The 19,830-nt window shown below is 36.4% G+C and overlaps 1 protein-coding gene across 3 annotated transcripts in view; it reads left to right on the plus strand.

Moving 5' to 3' along the window:
* FANCD2 (FA complementation group D2) overlaps nucleotides 1-19,830 on the plus strand; it is a 1,694,389-nt gene that overhangs the window by 211,462 nt on the left and 1,463,097 nt on the right. For all 3 annotated transcript variants that reach the window (XM_044077594.1, XM_044077597.1, XM_044077595.1), the window contains exon 9: nucleotides 9,278-9,402. In XM_044077594.1, coding sequence (XP_043933529.1) covers nucleotides 9,278-9,402 — 125 coding nt within the window. The remainder of the gene's footprint in view (nucleotides 1-9,277; nucleotides 9,403-19,830) is intronic.

Raw genomic sequence — 19,830 nt, forward strand, 5'->3', positions numbered from 1 at the left:
CTACTGTCCTGATCCAAGGGGCAGAAATTGACTGACTTTTTCAGACAGTAGCATATAGATAGTGCTGCTGAGTGGACTATAATCATAGCTGCTAGTCACCTTAGGATACCCCATCTTCTTAGCTGATGGCATACTCCAGATCTTTCTGCCGTGACTGTGTAGAAATTGGCAGTATTGAATGCTGTTTGGTTCTAGTGGTTATATAAGGAGTTTTTGAAGCAAAAATAATTGTTCCACATAGGTAGAATAAGCTGAATATATTACAGCTAAGGAGATTTTTGTGGTAATTCTATGGATCAAGATATTCAAGGTCCGTGTTGCCTCTGGAGCCTTACAAGTAGTTCAGACAGTACGACATTTATGTGGTACATAAACAGTGACAGGATCATACCAGTTTTGCTAGCTGTTTTACACTTGTGGTATCTGAAGTTCATAGATGTGCATTTAGTAGCATTTAACATTTTTCAGGAAACTGCAAGGTTTTGGCAAACCACTTGAGATGAGCAGATCATATGGATTGAATTGTTTTGGCAGTAAACTTTTAAATGGAAATTCTAGATCTTTATTATTTTGCATGATAGGAAGATTATCAGTTCCTCATTATCAAGATTTTTTTTTTGAGATCACGGATTAGGAGCCTCCTGTATGGATCTCTGTTGTACTATAAACACAAACATTCTCAGAAAATAAAAAGAGGAAAAAGTTCAAATGACTCGTATATTGAGAACAACCACCTTGGTTCTCTGTTTTAATGGAGATGGTGAATATTTTTTTTTTATTTGTTCTTCAGTAAGGACCTTCATATCAAATATGCCTGGGGGGGGGGGGGGGGGGGGAGTGCTGCTACAATCTCTACAAGGTGAATTATGTCACCTTGTAGCTGAATTTATAATGTTCGAAGTTTTGAACCTGGCTGTAGGATGTGAATATTATCAGTACTAAGTTTTATTAAAATGCTGGGAGTGTGTTAGTGATCTGTCACTGCTTAGAAACTGGTTTTGATTCTGAACAGGCAACTTTTCTCACCCGTGTTAGGTTTTTACAATATAGGAGGTAGTTCATTAATAGGAAGTCCTAGGTGTCTAAGTGGAAGAGATTTTCTTTTTGCTTTAGAATGAAGACTGGATTGGTAGCAATGCAGGTTTCTATGTCACTGCACTGCCTTCTACATCTACAGAGCAAAGGTTTTGCTTTTTCCCCATCAAGTCCATCTGCTGCACTCTGTCAGCTTGTGTACTGTGAGGGACTATGTTAGCTTTGAAACTTGTGTTTCAAGTCAGCATTAATCCCCCAGAAAACCCATTCTTGTATACTGAGGTATATGTTTTGAGTTATGCAGATTGTCAAAGCTTGTCTTGGAGTCTGTCTTTTTAGTCTGTGTAAAGTTTTTGTCCCTGCAAATAGTTCTTACAGTGGTTAAATCAGCTAGAAGAGACTTGGAGTTAGGAGCTCTAGTGTGTCATAAACCTTGTAGAGTGCTTTATAAATATACGAGACACTAGCTACTAATTTGTCCTTTTTCCAAAAAGTTGACCTTTATTTTATCCTTATCCTCAGAATCATCAGGAAAGGATTTGTTCTACAGGATTCTTTGCACACATCTCAAAGGATATATAGAAAGCCAGTCAGCTTTTTATTTCTTTGTATTTAATATGTTATGTTTTGAATCCATTTCATACTGGATCTCAAGATACTCCAGTTTTGTTATGATTCTACATATAGAGCAGTTCATCAGGAGCAGCCTTAGGTCAACTGGTGCCCTAGGCAAAAGGGCTCCATGGCGCCCCACCACCCAGTGCCCCCATCCTAGTCAACCTACACCAAATAAATACTGGAAAAGCACCCCTGCCAGAGCAGCGCCCTAGGCGGCTGCCTAGTTGGCCTATGCCTAAGGCCGGCTATGAGTTCAAGTGCCACTATCACAGCTTAGAGTGACTAGAATGCTTCATTAGAAACAAATTTATCTCTGAAAATACTTTTAAGTTACTCTTAAGGGATCTTTACAGCGGATTCCTTTCAGAAACTCGAAGTTTCAAAACTTCAAATTTCAAAAGGCTGAGACAAGATCGAAGTTTTGAAACTTCAGATGTTCTGAATGGAGATCACTGTATAGCATGGAATGGCATTTTTACCAGTTTCCTCACTGTAGTGTGATCTTGGAGTTGGTATATTTATTTAGCAGGTGGTGTGGGGGTGCAGGGGGGCTTGCCCCCTGCAAAAATATAAAATATATTTTTTTTATTTAGTTTTCGAAGTTTCAAAACTGTGATCTTCTGATCTCAGCCTTTTGAAGTTCAAAGTTTTGAAACTTCGAGCTTTAGAAGTAGATCCCTTTTCAGCAACTGTCTGCAGGCTGTATGTTTTATAGTTAACATGTTTTGCAAACAAAAGTCCAGAAAAGCACGGACAGGACCAAGAAGAAATAAATCCAAGGTGGAAAGCCGAACCAAGACAGACTACTGCTTTGTAAAAATGCTCAGAGTCTGATTCTTTAATGCGAAACAATAAAAAACACAAGCGCTTTCGCTCGGTCTGTGCCGAGCTTTATCAAGTGAACATACAAAGTGCTGCAAGGCTTTATATACACTGAAATTAATTATTAATTAATCAATTAAAAATTAAATCTTAAAAATGGTGAAGTTAATAAATTGTTAAAAATACTTTGTTGTTAAAAGTTAGACCTGGTGCGTGATAAACAGTAATGTTGTGTCAGGTTAGCTGGGAAAAAGCAGCCTGATGAGTAGGACCAAGGGTATTAGTATAATTTAAAGAAGTGTGTTCATGCTGAAAAATCATTCAAACAAGGTCAAAAAAATAATAATAATAAAATAAAAAAATAATAATAAGACATTAAGATGTTGAAAAACCACCGTTACAGTTGTCATAAAGTCCCCTCAAAATAAAAGAAGTTGAAGGGAATGTTCTATGTAAGTATTTTGAAAAGAATGTTTAGGGTAAAATCCTTAGATGATAACGATTAGAATATTATATAATAAATATGTACAGTAAATATTAGAGCTGAAATGTAAAATAATCCAAAAAAAACTGTAAGCAGTACATTTTAGCAATAAATTAAAATAAATTGTTTATCATATTTCACATGAAAATCTTTCGTATCAGCAATGAATGAGCTTCTCATAATCGAGCCTTTCTTAGCTTGAGGACACTATTTATGTTATTGTTGTCATTTAATCCAGGGTGTCTGCCTGCATCTAGTTTAAGTTGCCATATAAGTTCCTTATATTCAAGGGTTGTCTCCCAGTCACCTCCCCTAGCACCCGGGGTAACTTGCTCCAACAGTATGAATTTAAGATCTATTTCAGGGCAAGTGAGTGAATGCTTGTAGAATGCATTAGACTCCTTTTGTTTGCTTAAATCGTAAAAATGCTTGTAGAGTCTTTTCCTAAATGGCCTCTCAGTTTTACCAACATAGAAGCTTGAGCAGATGGTGCAAAAACCTAGGTAGACAACCCCTTTACTCCCACAGGTGTAGTGGTGATGTGATTTAATGTTAAAATTCCTGGAGGGAATATAAAGTGTTGAAGCATTAATAATGGCATGGCATTGGTTACAGGACCCACATTTGAAAGTGCCTGGTCATGTGTTAGAGTTATTAGCCTGGAAATTAGGTTTTCTTTCAAATAGTTCCTTGAAATTAATGTCCCTCTTTCTTACAAATGTAGGGTGTGATGGGAGGGCATCTTTGAATTCTTCATGAAAGGTCAGTACAGGCCAATGCCTCCTGATGATCTCCTCGATATCAGCGGAGTTACCAGAATAAGTGTAGATAAAACTGTTCCGGAAGATGTCAGGTGTCGCTGTAGTGTTAATTATACCAGAAGGTTGCCCTGTGCCAAGAAGTGGGGGAAATGTTGTTTCTCTATTGTCAATCACTTCCTTAGCTAAGGAGGTGATAAGGGAGACAGGATATCCCCTGTCTGCAAACATGGACTGCAAAAAATGTATTTCATCCAAAAAATCAACAGTGGAGCTGTACATCCTAGAGGCTCTAATGAACTGGCCCTTAACAATGCCTTTTTTCTGATAAAATGGGTGTGCACTTTGAAAATGCAAAAAAGAATTGGAAAAAGTAGGTTTCCTATAAAGTTTAGAAAGGAATGTTGAATTGTTATAATCTTTATATAAAGTCATGTCAAGATAGTGAAGTTCATGCTTGTTAATGTTGTGAGTGAACACCAAGAAGGGGGTAGTGGAGTTGATGTAACTAAAGAAATCAACAAACTGATTAAGGGTCCCATTCCATAAAATACAGATGTCGTCTAGGTATCTTCTATAATGGGTTAGGTGTTGAACCCAAGTATAAGAAAAGATGAACGTACGTTCCCATCTGTGTAAAACAACGTTGGCATAAAAGGAAGCGCATGAGGCACCCATGGCCACTCCTTTCCTTTGTCTAAAAAGCTCACCATTAAAGAATATAAAATTGTTCTGTAATAGAATTTCCATAAACTCCACTAGAAGGCCAGTCACTTTATTAAGATTAGTTTCAGTGGTTAAGAAATCATTGAACCACTCGAGCCCTGTTGGATGGGGTATACTAGGAAACAGGTCCTTAATGTCTATAGTTATCATAAGGAGTTCAGATGAGAAAAAGGAAGGTTGAATATCTCTGAGAAAGTCCCAGGAGTCTTTGCAGACGTGATCTAAAAGTGTATGTAAAAATGTATATAAAGCCTTGCAGCACTTTGTATGTTCACTTGATAAAGCTCGGCACAGACGGAGCGAAAGCGCTTGTGTTTTTTATTGTTTTTTATTGTTTCGCATTAAAGAATCAGACTCTCTGAGCATTTTTACAAAGCAGTAGTCTGTCATGTTTTGCAAACAATACAAATTATTTACTTAGCTTGTTACTTGGGTAGATGAGCTGGTCCATGTATCCTTTTCATTCATGAACTGGGCAAGAGTCATAAGACAGTGTAACAAGAGTTAACATTGTAAGTATAACAGGATTCATTAATATGAAATAGTTGCAGAATTCTAAGAAAGTAACATATGCATACCCCAGGAGAGATCTCAGTATTTGATAAACTATAATTAAGTGATTTGAGAAAAATACATGGAAAATGAGTAGTAAGGATAAATGTTCAAGAGAAGGAAGGGAAAATGTTAGAATAATAGAAGTGATGTTAAAGGTGGGGAAGAGGTAGGTTATTTAAGAAAACTAAGTGAGCTGAATTAAACATTTTTGCTGTGTTTTAGTTGTAGAACTGAGGAATGCTAGGGTCGTTCATTTTTCAATAACCCATGATCAGTGAAAATGAGTATTTATTTTTAAATAGTCCATCAAATTTGTTTTGAAGGAAGAGTATTTGTATCCATTTCTGATGTTCTCTGGGAGATGATTACAGATGGCTGTATTAATTTTTCTGAAACTTATTTGATCTATTTTTATCTATTACTTTACCAGACTGGGGGGGGGTCTTTGTAGGGTTAACCATTCACTGATGTTACTGTTAAGGTCGTGGAAAGAGTTTCTGATAACAAGTGTTTGTTTAAGGAGGGCAGTAGCTCTTGTAAAGGAGTTTGAAGCTTAGGGAAGAGCAAGTCAAGATCGCATGATCTGCAGCTGGTACCCAGTTAGTTTTTAAGGGTATTGCAGTAATGATCTTTGTTGCTGATTTACACTTGACAAAATTTCTTAATATTGGTTTGTATCAGCTGAATATGTTGACCAAAGAATTGCAATTGGAAGGATATAATTTAGTTCTGTTATTAGTGTGTGCTCTGCAGTTGACTTATAGTCTTGAGTAAGATGATTGGACTCTGAAAAGGAAATTTTTAAGTTCTTAGTTTGTCAATTGTTAGCTGAATGTATTTTTATATTTTTTATTTTTGGGTAAGAAAAGATAGGATTTGACGATAGACCCAAGTATATGTATTTTGGAATTTTGTGATTGTTGTCCTCTGTGATCCATAGAGATATATATCATCTGTTGGTTTTATTATTTTAGTTGTCCCTAAAAGCATGTGTTTTGTTAGTGTTTATGGAAAAGCAATTATTGGTAACCTAGCTTCACAATTTTTGTATCCTGTCACCTTGTAGCCGAGTTTGTATTGTTCAACGTTTAGAACCTGTTTGTAGAATGTGACTATTGTCAGCATTGAGTTTTATTGAAAATGTTGGGAGTGTGCTAGTGAGCTTGAGGAAATGTTGTTTGATGTTTCATCATATGGAATATTGGTTTTCTGATAGCACTGCCTGAAGGTTCTGTTGCTCAAACAGTTTTTACACCATTTTAAGACATTGTCATCAAAATTTAGCAACTTTGCTTGTGATGTTGTAATTTGTGATGCTGTAATTTGTGATTGACACTTTTGGACACCCTTTTAAGATCCATAACAAGCCCTATAGGTGGACCACCCCTTTCCGTATTGGTGTAAATTGTTTTGGTTTTAGTATATATTGCAGTAAGAGTATTGTGGCCATCCTTGAACCAGTGTTGAACCAGATAAAATACCATATTTTTAATATGCTGTATAATCTGATAGTAAAGTTCATAGGAGGTTAATAGGCTTGCATTCCAGGGGGCCATTGAGGTGCCTAGCCCAAATTCCCAGTTATCCCTCAGCACTGTCTGGTTAAGTGACTTGCACAAGTTCACACAGTGGGCAAATGAAGGCTGAGGGAACTGAATCCTGCATCACAGGAACTATAGCTCATAGCCTTAACCCTCTGTACTAGCTGCCAAAAAAATACTAGGCTATTAGTTTGAGACTATAACAGGCCTAGCCAATAACCAGAGGTCAGAGTCAAACCCTGTACCTTATGTCTCTGAGGTAAAGACCTTAGCCAGTATGCCAGCTCCACCTCCTCCCATTAGTTAACCAGTTAGGCCCACTGGACACAGTCTGTCTTCAGAAGAACCCAGGAGCAATGTCTAGTTAAGTGACTTCCTCAAGGTTACACAGTAGGCAAATGAAGACTGAGGGAATCGAACCCTATACCACAGGAACTGCAGCTCACAACCTTTATCCTTTGCACCAACTGCCAGACACAAAAAAGTGAACCCACCACTCCTTTACATACTGCGCATGACTCAGTTTTTTCTCAGTTGTTTCAGCAGTTAGACAAAGGTTGGTAATATGTTTGTAATCAAAGGGACAAATTAGTTATGAGATTTTAAATATTGAAATAATGATGGCATGCTAGAATTAGTCTGGGAGAATCTGTGTGATTAAGGGAATGTTAAATATGTGTTTATATTTTGGAGATGGTGATACACAGGATATAGAAGGGTGGCTTCAGTAAAGATAGATATTTTTTGATAGTTTTGTGTAGGTGTTTTTTGGATAGTTTTGTTTGAGATTTCTCTGAAGTAAAAAGTGATATAAAATTAGTTGGAAAGAAATTGAATGTGTTTTTGGGCATTCCTCTCAACTGTCCAGAATTTTGCAGAATATCCAGATTTTTCTCAATATTTTACTCTCAAAATGTATGGTTCTGTAGCAGATCATTTAGGATTGAACTCAGCAACTGAGAGACATTCGAGTTTTAACTTTTTTAAAAATGAATGCTTATGCAAAGTATGTTGTTCTGTCAACTTTCTAAGCTTATAAGAACAATATTTAAAATCTGCACCCAAGTGTGGGCCTTTGTTTTCCCCATTATTTTTGACTTTGTCCAGAATTCTTAAGCTGAGAGGTTGGGGAGTGTTTAAATTTGATAGGGACTTTATGTTGCATATAGATACGTTACGCTATAGTTTCTATAGTCATTAGGATCAAAGGTATTTACAAGGTTAGCGGTGGATTTACTACAGTGGTCAATCATGAAATGGATGTTATCTGGAGCTTTCATCCTATATTAAGGATTCAGAGCTTGGCATCCAATCTAACTAGATAAAAACAGTGAAGCCAAAGATAAAGCATTGTAGTTGTATGAGGTACTCTCTTTAATAATACGTTATTCAATCATCCTTATTCTCACAAACTAGATTCTACCTTCTCTATTGTCTTGGCTTTATTTTTTTTCCTTTTGTTCTTCTGCTGTGTTGGTGTGTGTATATTTCTATTGTTTGAGTCAAATGGTGACTTAAACTTTTTTTTTTTTTTTTTATTCATTTGTTGTCCATGCTAGTTTGCTTGATACAGGTGCCTGTTTTCTGTGGGATTCTCACTTAGTTGCATGAAATGTGGCTAATGATGTGATATTTTTAAAAGTTATAACTAATATTGCATATATCCTGACTGGGTTTCTGAACACCTTGCATCTGGATATGTCGTTAGAGGCTGGGGTCTATACCGCAATGGTATTATCATTGTATTAATTTTGGCATTTTGAGATGGATGTAGTGATATGGAATTACATCATTATCACACTGGTTATGGAAACAGGAATGGGAATTGACATGATGTTTGACACACACTGAAAACCTTTGGTGATGTGACTAATCTCACTGAGAAATTGGCTTCTAGTGGATCATTCCAGCTGCTGTGAACTATATATGTTAACCTGAGTGACAGCTGTGTCCAAGTTCAACACAGCAACGCTACCTATATTACTGCTATGAAAAAAAATCATAGCATGCATGACATTCTTTGGAACAGGACTGGAACCCAACAAGATAAAGACTGTGATGACCTGTTTTTGTCCATACCTCATGCAGCTTTTCTTTCTGCATACAGTATTTGTGTAGTTAACAGTATGCAAGTAGATTAGATGTATATGTCTGTTCCAAGAGTAAAAGTTACTGTTTTCCATGAGAAATATTAAATACTGTTAATTTTGGTGTTAGAATGTAAAATGTTGAAGGTGTGACACTCAGGGAGGCTTGCTCATGTGCAGAAGTACTTTCCTTTTATACTGTTAAACTGCAATCATTCAGTAACAAGAATTCATCAGGCTGCTGTTTGCTCATTTTGTCAGTTTGACAGTAAAATAGAGCCTCAAAGTACAAAGGTAATATGATAAGGTAGTAGTAATGTAAGGTTACAGTTAAAAGCTGTACTAGACAGGGAAACCAATAAGGTAGTCTGTAAGGTAATCACATAGAGACGAAAAAGTGTCCGCTATTGGAGCCTTTAGTAACTCCAACAGAGGTGTCTTATTAGTTTAAGAAATGAAGAAAGTGTGTTGAATGTCTGGGAATTTGAAAAAAAAAATATTCCTTTATCATTCAGAAGTGATTTATCTAGGGGAAGGGAAGACCGGTGGGGTAATAACGGTGCATTTTATAAAAAGAGGGTATTACTTTTTTTTTGTTTTCCATTCTTTGACTTGGTCATTATTTCTTTACTACATTTTCATGCTCTTCAGGATCTTACCAGTAAGTTAATGCAGCTGATTGCTGTGGCTCCCTTGGAGATTCAGAGGGATATCATCACCAGCTTGCCCGAGATACTCGAGGATGCACAGCACAATGATATTGGAAAAGAACTCAAGTAAGCCATGTCACATAACAATCGATTGTAACTGTATGAGCTTGTGTAGAGGCTAATAGTTCTTTGTATTAGTTGCTATAAACCTTGATGCTGCTGGTTTTGTTTGATGATCATATTAATTTACTTCTGTATTTAGCTTTTTTGATTCAACTCATCCATGTTTTAGAACTTGTTTTTGTTTTTTAGTGAATTACTTATTTGCAAATCCTCACCTTCTAGAATAGACAGAAACTTGATAGGTTTTACCCAAGTGGCTTATTTTTTTTTTCTGAATGCCTTTTATCTCATGCACTCATTTGTTACCCATTAGTAACCACTGAAATAAAATTCAGTATTGATGCCGAAAAAGCAAAAGGAGAATTTTGTTCTTTGATGAGTATACAAGTAGCAGATCATATGTTGTTAATGTTGATAAAATGCAAGGTTCTTACATTCCTTTTTGTATTATCAGTCTTTGCCTGTTTATTACTAGTAATTATACTTTGTGTCATTCATATCCTCTATAGTGTGGAATTACAGAGTTGATATTTAAGTTGGTGGGAGGGTTGGCATAGTGGTCAGGGTATTATCTCACAGGCACAAGGTTTAATTATTACCTTTGAGGGAAATAGGCTAGCCTTAAAATGGCAGCTAGCCTAGTACTTACCTATGATCCTATGAAAGAGCTCTAACCCAATCATCTGATGTATTGAAATATCCATGTAGTGTTTAAGAACTCTTGATATTTGGTCCTTTTTCCAGCCAACAGTAATGAATTATTCTACGAAAGGAGAGGAATGCAATATTTCTTATTTTAATGGGATAAGTGGACTAGCCACAAAGCTTTTTTTCAGTTGCAACGTTTTAGTAATGAGCACTACAGAAGAATGCATGGGAAAATTGTTATACAGAAAAATGTTAATACAGCATCAAAATACATTAATAAGTGCTGCAAGCCATGCTTAAGAGTAATGACATTGGCACCCATTTTTTGTCCCAGCTTAATCCCAGATGATGCACCTTCTACTTCCTGCATAGAACCATAGTTGCCATTTTTCCTGCCCATTCTTCTGTAGTCCCCACATGTCTGGGCGAGCATCTTTTCCCATTACATTCTTGAGTATCATCTTAAAGGTTAGTTCTGTTTTTAGTGCCTACTCATGGTATCTAAAACAAAGATCCTGAAAAATACCAGCCCTTGACCAACAGTTGTGGGATCCCATTAATTTTTCTCCTTCAGCAGTGCTCCCCTTGCCACCATACTTTGTCTTGACATTCGGCCATTTTTCTACAATTTTACCTTCTTCCATCCTCTCACACCCCAACTTTTCAGCTTGCCTAGCAGTCTGTTATATGGTGCAGCATCAAATGCTTTGAAGAAACATAGGTATACCAGTGTACATTGTTTCCAAGTTTTTGTGTTGTCCCATATCAGATGTTTTGGTAAATTCTGTTGTAGGCAGTGTCTTCAGCCCCTTCCTACGGAAGTGCTGTAGTTATCCAGTCACATAACTCCATTAAATTCACAAAACATTTCATACTTCCATTGTTTCTAAAACATGTAATGAATGTAGACAGAAAATAATATATAAAAAGTCCTTCTTAAAGAGCTATGCATAAGTGCATGTTATTGGTTGCACTGCTAGTCATGGCTGAGCTGCCAGTAGACAATGAATAAAGCTCTTGAAAGACTATTTTGCTGAAATCTGTGGTAAAAAATATATTTATTTTCTTCTTTTCATTCTACAAGTTTTATAACCAGTGGAAATATGAAATGTTGATGTTCATTGTATATATTTTTTTATTAAAACAAGAAACATCTTCATTAAATTATCATGTATGAAATAGGGCATGTTACATTTCTATAAATGACAGTAAACCGTAGCGACAGAATCTCTGTTGCTAACATTATACATTCCAAGCCTTATGATACGTAGCTGCAAACATTATACATCACTTTTAACATACGCAGTCATTGATAGTCAACCATTACATAGCTCATTCAAATCCTGCGTTCTTTTAAACCTCGTTCCTCCTCTGCATGTATTGATCCCACAGTTCCCATTTTTTTCTATGCAGTTTTCTCCTACCCTTTTCTAAAGATCCCAGTTCCTGTTGTTTTAACTTTGTTGCTATTTTCACTACTAATTTAGACTTTGATTTCCATTTTTTAGTAATTAATTTTTTGACAGCCATCATAATTAGACTCAGCAAGGCCCTACTATATCTAGGCAATTCCGATTTTGTATCATAGCTGAAAAAAGTAATTTCCCTAGTCACTCCAACTTGCTCACACAGCATCTCCAATTGAGCAATCTGCAGGGAATCTTTAAAGTCTACCAACTCATTACACTCCCAGAAAATATATTCCCAGTTACCTCTTTCTGCCCCATCACTCCTCCAACATTTGCTATCTACTGGAGGAAAAATTCTTATGAAGTCTGTTTGGGGTATAAAAATACCTGTGTAAGCAGTTCCAGGCAAAGATCTGAAATCTTCTATATTTTGTTGCATATTTGGGAGACATACATATATCACCCCCCCCCCCCCCATTGTTTCTTTGTGAATTGCTTATCTAATCTCTCTTCCCAGTCCTTCCTAAACTCCTGTGATTGATTCTTATAGTTATCATGCAGTCTTTTATATGCTCTCCTAATTATTCCTTTCTTAATGGCAATTTCTGTTCTAGAGTCTACAAAAAATTCTACCAGTGCTGATCTTTCGTTTAGGGCCCCCTATTTCTTTCTCTTTGCCTATACTCTGATATCAATCCTTGATATGGAAGGCAGTCTTTAGCCTGCAGACCAAATAAGTTCTTGGCATCTTCCCATTCTATTACCTTTCACTCTTTAGTTATTTGCTCCCAATACCTTGGTTCCTCTGCCAGTTTTCTCCAATACACCCCCCCCTGTCTATTGTCTGTATCCCTAATTGCAGTCATCCCTATCGGTAGAATCTCCTTTCTCTATTCTCGTGTTGGCTTAGTTCTTAGAAGACCTTCTGCTACTGAATGAATATAATATTTTGTATGATTATTGTTGTTTTCCTTAAAGGTCTGCATCCAAAATCTCAGTCTCTCCCTGTTACGTGAGCTTCCCCCCTGTTTCATCATCATCTCTTTCCACTTCCAATTATAGTTTTCTGCTTATGCTTTGTATAGGAGCCTTAACTGTGTTACTCTGAAATACCCCTTCAACTCAGGTAATCCCAATCCGCTCTGTTCTATTGGAAGAATAAACGTTTCTCACTTGACTGTTGCCATCTTCCCCTCCCAGGTAAAATCCTTCGGCTCTTTATTGCTATCCACAACTTGTCCTCTGGTTGATAAAAATATGCCTGACCAGTGTATAAGACTGAAGGGACTAAAAACATTTTAACTGCTTGTATGTTACTATCAGTATCCATATAACAGCGATTACATTTTCTCAGTGTTTGTATTGTCTTGTGTTTAGTCTGTTCCCACACATCTTTAGCTGCCACACCAGTATCATTTTTAATCCATACTCTTAAGTGCTTCATTTTATTATGTCCCCATAGTATGGATATTGCTGAACCAGTTTGTATGTGGGTACATATAATATACCACTTTTGTTTCATTAATTTTGTATCCCGAAAAGTTTGAAACTGTCTCAGTATGTTACACAACATTGTAATGTCTCTTTCTGGTTTTATCAGGTGTAAAATAATGTTATCTGCAAATAAATCCAGCTTTTCTTGACTACCATACCAATTATGTCCTTGAATTTCTGGGTCCCTTATTTTCTTTCCCAGTTTTTTCTAAATATAATGCAAATAGAGGGAAGGGAGAGATATTTTCTTACATACTGCTTCCCTCTGGATTATCACTGTTCTGTTGTCAGATGTTTGCCTCCCATCCACAAAACCACATTGATCTATAGCTATCAATTTTGGCATCACTTTATGCCCATAACGGCTAAAAGAATGGCAAAACAGTTTACAATCATGCTATAGTATTGAAATGGGCCAGTATGTAACTGGATCTGATGGATTTTTACCCTTTTTAGGTAGTACAGCTGCAGCAGCTTTCTTCCAGGATGTTGCTAGTCCCCTGTTCCTATCACCTTGCTCTAAATAACCTTTAATGTTTTTCCCCATTTTATATACAAACAATGGTTTCAAACCTAATACTTCTTTGATTTCATCATCCACTAAAAAAATATTCCACATACTGGAAATAATCTCTCTAACATTCTTCGTATATGGTCCATACTCTATTATGCACACTTTATTAAAACCATTAGAAATGGAATCTTTCTTGATACAAGAATTTATCCCTTTTGCCCTAGCTCCTAACAACAGTATATATTTTTCACCTCTTGCCCCTAATACATATTTCTTCACATCATCCATCATCTCTACCTGATAATTCCTATCTAAAAATAAACTAGTGATAAAAATTTAGTTCTTCAATAACATCCTCATAATCCGATGTCATGCGAATAACTCTCACACATTGCCCCTAAAAATATTGTATTTCATTTTTCTAGGATGATTACTGGAATATTCTAAATAAGAATTAGTATAAGTATTTTTCCTATAAATTTTCGATTTAAACTCATTGCACCCTTCAAATACATAGGTGTCCAAATATGGAACTCCCGAGGTGGAACTAGTAACTGTAAACTTCAGGTACTCACTACTAGTAATAGTTCCACCTCGGGAGTTCCACGGTTTGTCCAGGATACTATATAGGTAAGGCAGAGCGGTGTTTTAAGAAAAGGATATATGCTCACCTATATAGTATCAGGACTAAGGATAACAAAAATGCTTTATTTAAGCATGTGGAAAAATATGGAAATGAACATAAGTTTACTTTCGGTATTTTGGAAAACATTATTCCTGACCCTAGGGGGGGTGATATTAAGAATGTTTTGGCTTGTAAGGAAATATGGTGGCAGTTATTTACTGATGCCAACATGCCCCCTGGATTAAATGATTTCATATCTATTAAACCATTGTTGGACAGAAGAAGATAAATATTTAATATTTAATATTTAATATATAATTTGTATTTGTGTATTATTTATTAAGTATATTAGGAATATTTATGCGTGCATATATATCTGTGTTATTTTTGCATTTGTTATTTTTATATTTACTACATATGGTACCATGTCCTTTTAAGAATAATGGATTGCTATCAATTAGTTTGGCGCCTTTTTATGTATTTAAGTAGTTTGTATGAATGATTGATTGTTCTGATGAAGCTCACAATGCCTGTGAGTGAAAGCGCTTAACATTATTAAATTTCATTATTAAATTTCATCTTTGGTTCAACTGTTTCTGCAGTCGAGTTGGTTTTGTGCTGTCGAGTAGAGGAGCTGTTCTGTTTTGTTTCTGTGGTGGTGTGGAAGTGTTTCAGAAGAAGTGCTATGGAGTCTTTGTTGAACTGAAACACAATTTTCATTGTTTCTGATGCCAAATATTTTCATAAATTTCTTTAAAAATATATTCTGCTTTGTTATATTTCCCTTTCTGGGCCCCCAGACACATCTTCACTGTTGCAAATCAAATTCCAGTCCCCACCTATAAGTAATATTCCTTGCTGAAAGCTGATTATTTCTCCCAGAATTTTCTTTAGCTCTGTTACAGCAGTTTTCTATGGAATATAAAATACATGCCAGTGTAATCCTCCTCCCTTGCCAGTAGCCTTTTAGTACTACAAATTTACCATTATCGTTTTTTCCTCTTCTATTGCTATTGGATTCCTCTTGCAATTAATATAAGTACTCCTCTTCCTTTGCTCCAGGTAATCTGTTGAATAACCATCCTGAAAACCTTTCTTTAGCAAACTCACATGTTGAGTTCTTTCCAAGTGTGTCTTCTGAAGCATAGCTATTTGCACTCTACATTTTTTAACATAGTTCACTATTTTTTGGCTTTATCTGCGAGACCATTAACGTTTAAAGACCATATAGAAAGAATCATATCCTTGAGGGATTATTATTCTCGCCTTTTAAGTGTCTAGTTCCAGCTTTTGTGTTACATGAATGCACTCTCTGGCAATTTAAATCTTTTATACAACTGTTTCTTGTCATCTCCATTTGAGTCTGTGTCGCATCTTGCAGGACATTTTGTTTTATTGAAAACCTTCAAATAAAAAGACACACACTCACCCAATACCCACTGAATCCTACTAACTGAATAATACCACACAAAACTATGTACATCTTCAAATATTGAAGTTTTACCCCTTAATAGGAACATAAGTTCCAAACTGACAGCACACATGCAGACTCGAGCTTAACAGAAAGAAAGCTTATCCATGCTAAGATGGATGGTGTAGAGCCTGTGATTCTATTAAGTGTTGTCTGGTTTTGTCTCAACTTTATGGCTCTCTCAGCTGGGAAGCACTTGAATGTTTTCAGAAAACAATTTCTTTATCAGATTGTCTGCTAGTGACATGAGAACCAGCTACAGGACTGTTTACTAGAAAAAAGACCTTATAATATTAAATATTCTTTTTCATTTACTTGCTGTCTTTCAAAACTTCTTACTATATAAAGCAAACCTAGTTGTTCACCTATGTAAGAATGAGAAAATGCGCACTAATTTTCCTTTTGTTGTGCTCTTTTAACCAGCCCCCCTTTTTACATGGCAGTACCTACATTTCTTAAAACTAAACAGGAGAAAGAGCGAAGGGAGAAAGAAACAAAAATAATAAACAACACTTATTTACATTAATATCCTCATTACATTTAAAAAAAACTTTATAACATGCAGAGAAAATCATGCACCACTTAATACTGTTTAAAAAAAAAAAAATTGTTTTACTTACAGTTAACTTTCTCCCTCCTCTTCCCCCTTTCCTGAGTATTTTTCTGAACATTAATGACATGAAGTAGGGCGTATGCTTTGGAGTCCCCTACATGTTTAACAAAGTCCAAACAAGTCCAATATTTCCAGATTTTCTTGTTCTGTCCTCTTTCACAAATATAATTACTGTTTTGTAATTCCACATTTGTCAATTTCCAGGTTACTGATTTTTGTCTCCAAACATTAATTACATGAAGTAGGGCATATGCTTTGTATTCCCCTACAAGTTTAGCAAAGTACAAGAAAGTCTATTATACAATGACCCCCCATTAATATTCCAAAACATGCACGCTGATTAGTCAGCGTGCACGTTGTAAATCAAAGATTTATACTAGTGGAAAAAGGTCCGGTCGTCTTTTTTTTTTTTTTTTACAGCAACGGAGAACGCAAGATTTTTGCTTTTTAGAAACTGTCTCGCTATGTAAAAGGAGTTTAACATAGCGAGACAGCTTTAAAAAAAAAAGTAACATAGATCTTCCCTTCTCCATTGCTTTTTTTAAAGCTGGCTTGCTATGTTAAATGGGTTTAACATAGCGAGACAGCTTTAAAAAAGCAACAGAGAATCTCCATTGCTTTTTTTAAAGCTGTCTCGCTATGTTAAACTCCTTTAACATAGCGAGACACTTTGTAAAAAGCAACGGAGATCTTGCTTTCTCCGTTGCTTCCACCCACAGTTCTGATGTACTGCGTAAGCATACGCATGCGCAGTACATCACAACTGCCCCGGAATACCAGACAGCTGCGGAAGGGCAGCACGGAGGCATTATACAATGCCATTATTTAAGAAAAGTAAGTATTTTATTTCTTAACTAATGTCATTGTATAATAGCAATAACCCACTTCTGGGTGTGGGTAATACTGGATTTTACCCATGGTTGTCTTTGTTTGGCCACTCGGGCTTTGCCTTCATGACCAAACCACACCAACCGTGGGTAAATCCAGCATTACCTACACCCAGGCGTGGGTTATTGCATAAATATTTCCATATTATTTTGTTCTATTCATGTTCCTCTCCAGTGCACTGTCAATTCTTCTAATTAACTTTTGTGCTTTTTTTCTCTCTCTCAATCATTTTCCATTGAAACACTGGAAAAGGTTTCACTGACACTGTCTCTCTGTGGTCTTTATTACTAGAAGAACAAGAAGCAGAATCTCCTCATGTTTTACAGCTCACCTTTTATTGAACAAACTTTTGTATTTCTTCCTTAGCACGTACTTCATCAAAAAAAAATGTTTTTGTTCCTCCAGGGAAAAATATTTTAAGGATAGCTGGGTACATCTCAAGCCTGCTTCTCAACATGTCCTATATAATGGAATAAATGTATTTCTCTTCTGTCTTGCATGCAATGAGTAGTCATTCTCTAAAAGCACTCTATCTCCCACTTTTAGTACTTTGTCCTTCTGCCACAGTTTTGTCAGAAACAGCTCCTTCTGCTGGTAAGATTGCAATTTTACTATTAAAGGGCTAGATTGTTTTCTCATAGCCAGATTTGGAGCGTGCACATGATGTGCCCCTTCAATTAATTCTTGTTGTGGAATACAAGTCCAGTTTCTTCTTTGTATTTCCATAAAATTAATACAGTCTGTTCCTTCCAGCTTCTCTGGTACAGCAGAAAATCTAATGTTTTCCCTATGTGCATGTTCTCTAATTATTATTATTTTTGAAACGTTTCTTCTTGTGCATTCTTATATTCAGCCAGACTTTTCTTTATTGCAGCCTCTGTAGTTCTGTCACTGTATCTGAATATCTGCTCAAAGCTGCTTCCATTTTCCAGCTTTTTATTGTTTGTGTTAATGTACTCCATCAGTGTTTCATTTATTTTAACCAGGTCTGTGTGCAGCTGCTTTATACTTTCCTCTAGGTTACTGTAAGTCATGTCTGGAACTTGCAGTGCATCTTTCTGAACAACTGCAGTACTTTTCCCAGTCTGTGTTTTTTTCCTCAACTTTTGTAGCTGATGTTCCTCCAGGTCTTTTATATTTCTTTTTTCCTGGGATCTAGGCAGTGCACTTACTAGTCAGTTTCTGAAATGTACCCGGAAATCTAGGTCAACTGCCTTTCTCTGCTAAGTTTCTGTTTTCACACTGGGGAGAGCCAAAGTTAAGCTGTTACTCAGTGTGCAGCCATCTTGGAAATCTGATGTTCATTGCATAGTTCAGCATTGTAGTAATGATTCTTGAGACTTCTGCTACAGAAGGCCTGACTGTTGGGCCTTCTTCCTCATAAGTGGTCAAACAGAGTCCTACCTTGACACCAGGACATTGATGATATAAAAAGGACATTGGCATATGCCATTTTCTATTCTTTCTTGCTGCACTTTCCTCAACATTAGATACATATTTGATTTCCAAGGCAGTGGCTGGCTGAGAAGCACAATAATTATATCACTTCCACTGAGAGAACTGAGAAGGAACTAAAAAGCCAACTAAAATTGAAAATTTCCAAGAAATTCAGTGATTGGCTAGCATGTACACTGAGTGCCAGAAAAGGGAAAGTTGGGGAAAAAAGTATAAATTAGCTAGAAAAATATAAGGAAAAAGTTTTGGATGAGAAGACCCTGAAGACAGAACAGCAGAAGGCAGACCTGTGTACAGCTTAATTATAGGAGATGGCTTCCAGTAAACTTGAAGGAAAACCATAAATCGGATGCTGTGAGAAATGTTTAAAAATAAGTGGGACTTTGAAAGAATGTATAACAACAAATGAAAATGTCTGCAAGAATAGTAGTACTAACTAGGCAATCAGATGAGCTGCTAAATCTGAAGAAGGCAGAAATCGAAAGGAAGGAAAGAATGATGGAGAATGAGGCAGTAAATAGACATTTTTCGGAAAATGATAGATTGAGAGGATAGTGCATGCAGAGAAAATGTGAGGCTTTCTGCAAAACCAGAAAAGCTGAAGGAAGTGCACTACGTTATCCTTATGAAGGCACAAATAAGTAGTTGGACAGGTGTCCCACAGAAGGGTCTGTTACATGAGAGGGTACACGGCAAGTGTACTTCCAGGTTACCTAACAGAAAAAAACTAGGACCCATATCGGTTAAAATGCAGTTATAGCAGCAGAAAGAAATGCTTCTGACAAAACTGTGGCAAAAAGGAAAAGTATGAAGTACTGGCGATGCCAAGGTATTTGTCAAAAATGTGAGTAAGGTTGTTCCCATCATCAAGAGTTGTCCTGAAGCTGAGGTGAGATTCCAGCTGTTATATCCAGCAGCATTTTAAAAAGTTTTTTTCTAGGTGGGTAAAAATATATGTAGAGGCAGAATTGGCTTTGGAGGAAATAAAGTACAAACAACAGATCTCTAGTCAGCAAGAGAGAGGACTCTGTTTACTATCGTTAGTTTGAATGACAAAACATTTGCCGTTTGAAATAACAAAAAGTTAAACTGAAACAAAACATTTCCAGCGTACACAATGTTGCCCCAAATGATCAACACATTTGAGTCGACATCATCACCGAAAATGTGACGTGATAGCCCTATAGGAGCTGATGTAAATCAAAGTCCTGTACGACATATCACTTTTTTGCAGGGGGCAAGCTCCCCTGCACCCCCCTGTGGGGGTCTGTGCCCCCCCACATCTCCTGCTACTAATTTATTCCAACTCTGAGA

Source organism: Protopterus annectens, chromosome 7.part0, assembly GCF_019279795.1.
Source record: "Protopterus annectens isolate FY-2018-M chromosome 7.part0, PAN1.0, whole genome shotgun sequence".
In the NCBI taxonomy this organism is placed as follows: Eukaryota; Metazoa; Chordata; order Ceratodontiformes; family Protopteridae; genus Protopterus; species Protopterus annectens.